The sequence below is a fragment of the Harpia harpyja genome, chromosome 7, assembly GCF_026419915.1.
Source record: "Harpia harpyja isolate bHarHar1 chromosome 7, bHarHar1 primary haplotype, whole genome shotgun sequence".
NCBI classification, from domain to species: domain Eukaryota; kingdom Metazoa; phylum Chordata; class Aves; order Accipitriformes; family Accipitridae; genus Harpia; species Harpia harpyja.
In genome coordinates, this window is record NC_068946.1 from 861,725 (window position 1) to 872,484 (window position 10,760).

The window sequence follows — 10,760 nt, forward strand, 5'->3', positions numbered from 1 at the left end:
GCGGGGAGTGCTGGGAACGGTAGTCCGGGCCTGCGCGGTGGCGGCCGCGGGGGCTGCTGGGAGCGGCAGTCTGGGCCGGGGCGGCGGCGGCGAGCGGAGCGGTGAGCCCGGGGAGAGTGGGGGGGGAGCACTGGGGCGGCTGCGAGCCCCGCTGCAGAGCCGCAGTGGGCCTCGGGGTGTGTGTGTGGGGGGGGTCGGTTGACCGGGGACGGGCGGCGGCGGCGGGCAGGGCGGCCGCCTCTCGCCAGCCTCGACCCCTGGGCCCCGCTGGAACCCGCCCGCCGCGCCTTCCCGGCGCCGGCGGCCTTCCTCCGCGTTGTCCGCCCCTCCTCGCCCGACTCCGGTCTCGCCCCGCCGTGGCCTCCCCGCTCTCCTCCCCTCCCTGCGCCGATCTCCCGGCTCTCGTTCCCGGGGGAGCGGGGCGGCGGCGGCTGCAGGGCCGAGATACCGGGCTGGGTCCCGGTGGGGGACCCGAGGGAGCAGCCGCGTCTTCGGGGACCGGCTCCCCCGCGTCCCGCAGCGGCTCCCGCCACGCTCCCGTTCTTCGCGGAGCGGGAGTCCCGCTGCCCGCCTGCCCACGGAGGCTGCCGAGGGCACAAGTGCAGCGCAGGCGAAGGCGGTTTATTCCTCCGGTGTCCCTTTGACTGGGAGCGAGCAGGGACGGGCAGCCTGGCAGGACACCAGCCGTAACGCTTTTGGCCAAAACCCCGGAGCTCTCCGCTTTTACACAGCCGAGCCTCGCCTGCGGTAACTTAGGCCGGGGCGGTCAGCGAGCGTGCCTCCCGGGAACAACCCCCTCGGCACCTGGCTTTCGAGGAAGACCCCGCTGTCCGCCTCGAAGAGCGGCGGGGGCTGCTCCTGCTGGGCACCCCATCCACGAGACGAGGCGCCGGGGGCTCGGGCGCGACGTTCACGAAGGTGTCGGGTTCACAAAGCTCTGCCCAGCTCTTGCGAGGCTGCCGTAATCCTGGGCAGCTTCAACACGGGCTTCTTAAAAATATAATTAGACTAAGCAGGGGAGGCTGCTGGCAGCGCCAGCATGTTATGCAACCCCCGCTCCTCCGTGACGGGGAAGGAGGATGTTTTCCAGGGCTGTTTAGTTTATCCCGCTTCCCGGCCAGAGGACGGTTTTCCCTGTGCTAACCCACCTTTTCTTTTCTTCTTTTCTTTTCTTTTTTTTTTGTTTTCCTTTTTTCTGTCCTGCAAGCTGCTCGCAGGGTTGAATCCCAAGGGGCTCCACGCAGGGCGTGACGCAGCGTGTGCTCTCCCACAGGCACGGCATGGCAGCGAGCACAGGCAGCAGCGGTGGTGAGACGGCGGCGACGGGGGAGCCGGCGCACGCGGTGTCGCTGCTGCGGGGGCTGAGCGCGCTGCGAGCGGAGCGGAGCCTGCTGGATGTGACGGTGGTGGCGGGTGGCCGGGAGTTCGGGGCGCACCGCGCCGTCCTGGCCGCCGCCTCCGGCTACTTCCGCGCCATGTTCGGCGGGGCGCTGCGGGAGGCGCGGGCCGAGCGGGTACGGCTGCACGGCGTGGAGCCCGAGTGCCTGGCGCGCCTCCTCGACTTCGCCTACACCGGCCGGGTGGGCGGGCTGGGCCCCGACATCGCCGAGCGCCTGCTGCGCGCCGCCGACCTGCTGCAGTTCCCCGCTGTCAAGGAGGCCTGCGGCGCCTGGCTGGCGCGTCAGCTGGAGCCCGCCAATGCCCTGGACATGCAGGACTTCGCCGAGGCCTTCGCCTGCCCGGCGCTGGCGGCTGCCGCCCACCGCTTCGTCCTGCGGCACGTGGGCGAGCTGGGCGCCCAGCTGGAGCGGTTGCCGCTGCCGCGCCTCCTCTCCTACCTGCGGGACGACGGGCTCTGTGTCCCCAAAGAGGAGGCCGCCTTCCAGCTGGCGCTGCGCTGGGTGCGCGCCGACCCCGCTGCCCGCGCCCCGCTGCTGCCCCAGCTCCTGGCCCACGTCCGCCTGCCCTTTGTGCGCCGCTTCTACCTGCTGGCCCACGTGGAGGGCGAGCCGCTGGTAGCCCGCTGCCCGCCCTGCCTGCGTCTCCTGCGCGAGGCCCGTGACTTCCAGGCCGCCCGCCTTGACCGCCATGACCGGGGCCCCTGCGCCCGCATGCGCCCCCGGCCCTCCACCGGCTTGGCCGAGATCCTTGTCATCGTCGGCGGCTGCGACCGCGACTGCGATGAGCTCGTCACCGTCGACTGCTACAACCCGCGCACCGGCCACTGGCGCTACCTGGCCGAGTTCCCCGAGCACCTGGGCGGGGGCTACAGTGTCGCCGCGCTGGGCAACGACATCTACGTCACCGGTAAGGCGTGCGGGGCATGAAAGCACCGCTGCTGAGATTGCCATTGAAAATACACAGGTTCTAGCAGCGAGACCTGGCTTTTCTCGGGGTAGCAGAGAGTTTGAAACTCTGCTCGGGCTCAGTATGACTGCAGCCTGAAGGCGGGTGTAGGGACTCCTTGAGTTCGTGCTGAATTTAGCAGTGGGTCTCAATCCAGGAGGTATTTTGTCGTGACTAATGCTCCTGAGCACGTGGGCAGAAGTCACAGATCTTGCACCGGTAGAACTTTCTAACCGCTCGTGCTGGGGGACAGGAGTGACTTGAGAGGGTTTTGAATTTCTGGCTGCGAAGACAGTGTTTGGGTTCAGAATCTGTGAATCACAAGCCAAGCGCGTGCTCGAGGCAGAGGCGCGTCAGAAAGCCCCCGGTTCCTCAGCCAGCCAGCGCCTATGAGTCACGGTACCTTCCTCAGCACAAATGCTGCCTCCTTGCAGTCCGCTGGGGCTATAATTACTTCTGTCAAGGTGACACGGATGTGTAAATTCAGCTGTTAATCTGCATGTAGACGCCTCCTTTGAAGCACATCCCCGTAGCTGGAGTGGCAGCCCTGCGGCAGCCGTAACAAACCAGGGCCTGGGAAACGAGGTGCTGCAGAACAGCTTGCTCTGGGTGTGCAGGACGCGCTGACAAAGATTTGAAGGGCAAGTCAAACGCAGGTGAACAGGAAACTGTTCGTTCTCTAGTCACGAGCAGAAAACAAGGCTCTGCTTTAAGGGCAGAGTTCTAAAAATGATGGGCTACCACACAACTCGTTTGTATGGACGCCCTTACGTCCCGTGGGAGCTTTCTGGAGCGATCCCGGGCGGGTCTGGGGGCACCGATACTGCCGAGAGCTCCGTGCTTCAGCAAGGCCACTGCTGGCAGGGATCTTCAGTCGTTCTGCTTAGTGTCAGCATCGTAGCATGGGTAGTGGGGAGGGAGGGTTGGAAGGTTTCCGTGCTGCCGGCGGTAACGCTGCCTTGGCAGCCGGGCGCTGGTGAGCGTTAGTCTCGGCAGTTTCTGGACAGCGACGCAGCAAGGGTTGCAAAACAGGGAAGAAAACGGTTGTTTGGAGGGATGGATCCAGTCAAACCTGGGAGACTCGTTTTGAGTCTGGCTGAGTACAGACTAGGAATGACACGGGAGAAATCCTTCCAGACTTGCTGGGAAAGAAACAGTGCAAAACTTCTCTTAAAGTCCTCACAGCGCACGCTGCTGTGGTCCCCCAGCACTGAAATATTTTCATAATGTACGGCCCTGGGAAGGAAAAAGTGCGTGTGGGTATTAAGAAGGTGTAGCTGGAAGACATAGCAAAGTCCCCTGTCCCCAGCCTCCTCCATCGCCCCGTAGTATTTCCCTTTGCGAAACCGCACTTTGACATGTGGCGTGCTGTGCTGCAGGGGGATCGGACGGGTCAAGGCTGTACGACTGCGTCTGGAGGTACAATTCCAGCGTGAACGAGTGGACGGAGGTGTCTCCCATGCTGAAAGCCAGAGAATACCACAGCTCCACGGTCCTGGACGGGCTGCTGTACGTGATCGCCTCCGACAGCACGGAGCGCTACGACCACTCGGTGGACAGCTGGGAGGCTCTGCAGCCCATGCTGTACCCCATGGACAACTGCTCCACCACCTCGTGCCGCGGCAAGCTGTTCGCCATAGGCTCCCTGGCTGGCAAAGAGTCCATGGTTATGCAGTGCTACGACCCTGACAGCGACCTCTGGTCCCTCGTGAACTGCGGCCACCTGCCTCCCTGGTCCTTCGCCCCAAAGACTGTCACTCTCAACGGCCTCATGTACTTCATAAGGTGAGTAGCAGGAGCAATAACGTCCCTCCCCACGCCCCCGCTGGGCAAGCCCAGGGTTTCCCCGGGAAGGCATGTGGATTTTGTGGGTGGTTGCAGGAAGAGCACTGCGTTGGGAAAGCACAGCAGTGCTTCCTCTGATGGTCCACGTGGGTCTGTAAACTGCCACACCTCTTTGCTTTACTTCTGTTATAGCTGGACCTCAAAGAACTACACTTAAAATTGTGTAAAAATGTCTGAATCTAAACCCACAGGCTGGGGAATAGCCAGGTCTAAATCTGGCTGAAGTCAGCAGCAGTGCTGCTTGGAAACAGACTTCTCAGTTTTCTTGGCTTCTGGTTCAACCCCCCTTGTTGCTATAAATAAGCGAGTAAGCTCCAAGAAAGCGTTAAACTGTAGCCCAGGGGAGGACATCCTCCATCTCAGCGGAGATAAGAGGACTGAAGATGAAATGATTGGTCACTATTTTTAAGCGCCTTTCCAAATTGGGACTTAATTACCCATCTGAAGCTGTCCTGGTGGCGCAAATACTTTGGTTATCCACTTAATTAAAAATAAACTGAAAGGCATGCTAGCACTGAAGCATTTCATCTTGTTGTGTTGACTTTGAGCAAACATAGACTTCTGCGATGGCCTCCAGACACTTTTCTTTTTTTAGTCTCCTCTTGGCTTTGCATAACACGGCAACTTCTACCCAGGACCTTTTATTTGATTCATTTGGGTTCAGCCGAATGTCTTGGTTCCTGGCCGTTGTTTGCAGGTAGCAGTTTGAGTCACTTGCTTTTCAGTAAAGACTGGCAGGGGTGTTCTAGCTGTTTGGCCGCTTGTCACAAGTGGGTTCTATAGGTTTTCCTTTTTCTTATCTTTTTTAAGATACTGATGATTGACACTTCAGGACTTCTGATCACTTACGCATCTGCAGGAGTTAATGAGGAGATGATCAGGGTCGGGTTTTTCCTCCCCTCATTTCACGTGCTGCACAAGGGCTGCTGCTCTGTGTAAAGCTGTGAGATAATCTTTGGAGGACAGAGGAATAGGTTACAAATAGAGGTCACAAACTCATTTTTTGGTTAGTTTTAAATAGCTCAGACTAAAGCTTCTGACTGACGATCCCCTCTAGTGGGACTAGTTTTATAACTATAAATATGGCACAGCAGCGAGGCTTAGGTCTTCAGCTGTATCCTTCTTTGAGCTAACCCTGAGATGGGAGAGGAGGTCCTGGCCTGCCTGTCACCAGTGCCTGGAACTGCGTGCCTAGAGCTTTGCCCCTTGTTTCCCTTCCAGTCCGTCGGGGTTTTCAGCTTCATACTTGGAAGTATTTGACTCGCCTGCTGCTCTGTTAGTTACAGGAAGCATTGTGAACAGCAGCAGTTCCTCCAGGTACAAATGGCTTGGCAGCAGCGTTTAGCTCCCAAGTGTTGTGTGCTAAGGCAGGTACCGGCTCTTGGTTCTGAGCAGTTCTGAGGAAGAAAGGTTGGTCTTAGTGCAGCTCTGTGGGGCTTGGAGCGCTCGCTTACATGTGCCTGCATTCAAGATGTTTCGTTCAGGTGAATATCGGTTCAGTTAAAGGTACGTCGCAAAAGTAACTCAAACTGAAGAAACTGGTTTCAAAGTGTGTATTGTATGGGTACCTTAGGAACGCTTGTCCAGAGCGTAACCAGAAAGCCCCACGGCACGCACCTCGGCTTCGCCACAGGCTTTGCAGGCGGATTTCTGATGTAATGTTTGCTAAACAGATGCTGCTGTTGTAGGTGAGATTTCTCATTTATTTTCACTCCCTCCCCTGCTCAGATTCATGTCAGCAATCGACAGTGATACCTTGTCACCTGCACAATGCACGACAACGCGCAATGTCACGATAGATACAAAGACAATAAAATATTCCTCGCAGCCTTTTGAATCCATCCCTAACAGGACTGTCTCAGAGTGACTGACAGCGCTTCTCCAGCTGCCCTGACCTTGTCCTCTTCACGTTCTTGGGTCAGCAGCGCGCATTTCTGCGTTGTGAACATTCTTCACCTGTCACTGTCGCCCTCCTGCCTCGTGAGCCTTGGGGGATTACGCTGCCCCTGCCAGCTCTTCTCTCGCAGTCCTATGGCCCATCTAAATTTGGCACTGGCAAAAAACTCAAGCAGTAGGGATGCCGTTACTTGGAAGTGCATGGAGGTTTAAGCCTCTCCAGAACAGCAGTCATTTTTCTTCCAGACTCTGAAGCACTTGGCACCAAAGCCAGATCGGTCTGTGAAATGCAGGCTTGCAGAAAGTTAGTCTGTGAACACACCTACTGTAGATGTAGATGTAAAAAAAAAAGACTAGATTTGAGAAAGCCCTCGCGATTGTGGAGCCATTTCCGACCCAGCAGTGGCATAGCTGCGTGCTGGACTCCGAGTGGAGCATGCAGTCCAGAGCAGCTCGCCCTGCCATCTCAGCTGGAGCGACCAGCTTAGGCAGGCGGAAAACAGTGCGTGCTGTCAGCTTGCTCTATCTCCAGTCATCTTGTCTGCCATCCCGCCTAGGCAGCGTCCTGAAACTCGGCGTACACCAGAAAGTATAGAGCGCGTTGCTTGGGCTGTAGAGAAGCTCAGAAGGGGCATTTGGGCTCTTTGGATGTAGGTTGCTGGCACTGAGAATGAGACGTGCTCCTGCGCTAATATGTGGTACAGGCGCAATGTCTGTGCCAGCCTGCTTCGTGGGTAGGGGTGCAGCAGAGAGGTCCAGGCGTTTCCTGGGGTTGAATGTCACTGCAGGCACAGGAGAAGCCCACGCTGGAGGCTGGGGTCTGCATCGAGACCTGCACCTTCGTACAGGAATCCTCTGGTCTCCGATCTACGTAGCGGGATTGGAGCAGAAGTGCTTATGGCGGCATTCCAGGCTGTTGAACTGGGGGCTTCACAAGGTGGGAGGTTTTTAGAATGCAGAAGAGTAATTTTGTGTTATCTCCCACAGAGACGACTCGGCTGAAGTGGACGTTTACAATCCAGCGAAGAATGAATGGGATAAAATCCCTGCCATGCTTCAGGTAGGATGCTTACCGAGCTACCGGCTGCCTATCAGTGTTAAAAACCAGCGTAATTTACCTTTGGAAAAACCAGGTGCTCTTTAGATGATAACCCCTTGCACACAGAGTGCATTTAAGCGTCTCACAGTCACCTGGTAGAAAAAATCCCAGACTGCGGTTGCGTAGTCGGGTGCTCAGCCCAGCACGCAAGAGCTGGGCAAAGCTAGAAAACGCTGTCTCCTCCTGGCAGTTGGGCAGCGCTGGTTGAGAGCCAGAGTCAGCAGCTGGTGGGCGCTGAGCCCCGTCCAAGCGAGCAGTTGCGGGACAGTACCCGACACCTTTGTCGTCTGCCTAATTGGGTAAAACCCTCCTGGCTAATTGTTGCGTATATTTATTTTTAAACTGTAGGTTCACGTTGGGGGGAGCGTGGCCGTGCTCGGCGGGAAGCTCTACGTCTCTGGCGGCTACGATAACACGTTTGAACTCTCAGACGTCGTGGAAGCCTACGACCCTGAGACGCGAACATGGAGCGTGGTGGGCCGACTCCCTGAGCCCATCTTCTGGCACGGCAGCGTCAGCATATTCCGGCAGTTCATGCCAGAAACCACGCAGGAGGATGATGGCATCACGCTGGACAACACCATCAACTTGAACAGGCAGCGCCAAAACCTTCACAACCAGAACCTTAACGAGCTTCGTTAGCAGGGGAAGGTGCTGTTCCCCTGGCTCGGCACGAGTTCATTATCCAGAACCAGTGTTGCTTTGAGAGAAGGCAGAGGCAAACCGGTGCTTGGAAACCAAAACGTACTGATCAGAGAGGGAGTGAACACTCCTGATGTTTGACGTGCTGTTGCAGAACCGCAGCCGGCAGACAACGAGGCCTCTGCTGCAGCGTCCCTCGGCCCTCCTCTGGGGCGGGAGAAGGTGCTGCGCTGCCTGCAGAGGAGACCCAAGAGGTGAACTCTGAGGAAAGCGATTGCGCTGAATGTCACCGCAGCATTGCAGCTTACAGCTTTTGGTCAGACGCCTTTTGCTGGGAGCTCCTTCACCCTGTAATGCTTCGTTTGCCACCAAACTTTCTTCAGTTTCTTTTTTGGTAGGACGGTGGTCGGGACCCCCACCTCTGTTCTGTGCTTCGGAGGAAGACAGACCTCCTGCGCGCACCTTCCTCTGTGTGGTTAGAGGGGGGGAAAGGCCTTCCCACAAGAGCTGGAGGTCTGTTAGGGGCGAGAGGTTAATATGAGAACATGGCCCCTCCTGCCCTGTCACCGTGGTCCTCAGTCCCCGTTCACGCCTTCAGAAGGAACAGACGTCCTGTAGCAGGGATCTCGCCGAGGCTGGGTTATGAAGTTTCACCTTTCCCTTTGTCCGAAGCTCAGTTCTTCCTGTATTTTGGTGGGTTTTTTTTAAGTTGCAGCATTTAAACTTCTGCAGGTGTTTGTTTTCCAACCCTTCCTAGCAGCACGCTTCTTCCTTCCAAGAAGAAACACCCTTATTTATCTTTTAATCGCATTCTCACAGCTAGATTATTTTCATTTCTGATCACCCCAGCTGCACCCTCCTGTTAGGGGAAGGGGAGAAGCGAGTACCCCTCTTGGCTGGCCCGAGGAGCCGCTCTCCCTTCCCGGTGTGATTGGACTTGTTGATAGTGGGGCTGAACTAGGCAGAAAAAGCTGCTGCTTGTGGCAAGGGCTGCTTGCTGCTGGTTCTCCTGTGCCGAACTCTCAGCCAGCACGCTGGGTTGGGCAGATAGGCCCCATGCAGCGAGGGCGAGTTTTTATTTCTTCACCATTTTGAAGGAGCTAAGTCAGCACTGTACTGTTTTAGGGAAAAAAAAAACTTACTGGGAAAGGCGAGCGCAGCTTCCTCAGGAGATTCACCGCAGGCTTGCAGAATTGCTGGCTGTGTTTAGATACCTTGATGCAGAATTGCTTTCAAATGCATTGCCTTGTGTGAAGGAACCCACCAGACCTTCGGAGGGGTCTCGTGCCTGTCGTGCCTCCGGTTTGCAGGAGCTCTCGGGATTTGGGTGAAGGTGTAGGAGTTAGCCAGAGTGTTGCGGACTGAAAGGTAGTTATTTTAGGGTTGGGGTTTTTTCTTTTTGCTTGGGATTTGCTGGTTTTTTTGGCCTGTGTAAGATTTGCCTTTATACTCGCCCAAGTGACCTCATTAGCTTGGGCTGTGTTTCCTCTGTCTACCTTAGCTGAAGAGAAGCAGTTTACTTGTGGAATGTTTCTTGAACAAGAAAATGGCTAAAACTGCAGTACGGCTCACCCAAAAACGAGCATCGTGCCTTTGGAAAAAGTGTAAAGTGTGACAACGGCTGGAGTGTTGGCTGGATGCGCTTGCTTTTTCCATCTTTCATTTTTAACCAGTAGGAAAGAAAATTGAACTTATTCCAGAGATGGAAAGCCTGTCTACTTGATTGCACGCCTGCCTTCTGGCTTGCCCTTGGATTGAGTAGTGTCAGAGCCCCATCTCCACAACATCGGCGCCTTCACAGCTTTAAAAAAAGCTCTCTGCCTTCAGTGCTGTTTTATGCCACGCTCCTCAGCTGTGGAACTTGGGAAAGCTGTTCATGAAATTTGGGCTGTTCTCCAAGTCTGAAACTTTGACAGTGCCTTGAAACTGCCACGTGCCGGTGGAGGATTGCGGAGGGGCCTCATCCGGCCACGGCAGCCTCTGGGTTTAAAACCTTCTCCGGCGCTGCCACGGGCTGGGGTGCGGGGGGGGCCCCCCTTGGGTGGAGGGGACACGCAGGGGGCCTGTGATTTGGAGCGGCTCCTTCGTTTCTGGCTGCATCCCGCCACATCGACCCGTGAGGCCAAAGCAGCCCGTCCCCACGGCACCGTGTCGTGCCCGGGGAGACACAGTGCGCGCCGCGCAGCTGAACTCGCATTGCAGACCGAAGTATTTACGCTGAACTATAAATAGTACGCACACCCTGTCTCATACTGTAGTGCTCGCTGCTAGACCTGCCACCCCTGAATTCCCCAACTGGCTGAACAGTTACGGATCTGTATTTATTTTTTTGTAAAATTCATTGTGTCCAAATCTCTGAGTACAGTTTAAATACCGTCCTTTGAAACAAAGGCATTTTACATTTACAGATATTGTATTTTTATTCTCATAGTTTGTTTTTAAATTTACTTGCAGCAGTCAAGTTAAATAAAACACGTTATGTAAATCTTGCTGTCGTCTTTGAAGGGAAGATTACTGGAGTAAGTTTCTACTGCGATGTTTCTCATTCTAGGGCTGAGGTATGTTTAACCTGGAGACTTTCTGCCTCCTCGGTGAGTAAAAGAGGGAGAGGGGAGAGAGCGTGGCTGGGATTTCAGGGCACATGGGTACACTCGGTGATCTTCCCCCACCCTGGGAATACTCAGGAAAAGGTTCTCAGCATCACAGCAACCCTGGATCCTCATATTTCAGACAAGTACAAATCCCCACGCCTAAGAACAGGAGCTGAGAGCATTGCCCAGCTCCTGGAGATAATGTTTCAAGTTACCGAACAGCTACATTATCTCAATAGTGAGAAGATACAGGTCATGCCCTGCCTTTAACCAGGTAAAGAAACAGCAATTAGCAGAAGTTTGACAAAACAGAGTAGAAATAAGGCACAAATTTAACGGAG

The 10,760-nt window shown here is 55.8% G+C and overlaps 1 protein-coding gene across 2 annotated transcripts; it reads left to right on the top strand.

Annotated features, from left to right (window-relative positions):
- Positions 1 to 34: 34 nt before the first annotated feature.
- KLHL21 (kelch like family member 21) lies at positions 35 to 10,313 on the top strand. Of its 2 annotated transcripts, none has more exons than XM_052793370.1 (5): positions 35 to 101; positions 1,208 to 2,307; positions 3,726 to 4,131; positions 7,075 to 7,147; positions 7,535 to 10,313. In XM_052793370.1, the coding sequence occupies exons 2-5, from the start codon at positions 1,281 to 1,283 to the stop codon at positions 7,826 to 7,828; spliced, it is 1,800 nt and encodes a 599-aa protein (XP_052649330.1). In that variant the 5' UTR covers positions 35 to 101; positions 1,208 to 1,280; the 3' UTR covers positions 7,829 to 10,313. The 2 variants fall into 2 exon arrangements, with proteins under 2 accessions (XP_052649330.1, XP_052649331.1); XM_052793371.1 differs by having other exon boundaries at positions 50 to 101; positions 1,274 to 2,307.
- Positions 10,314 to 10,760: the final 447 nt, after the last annotated feature.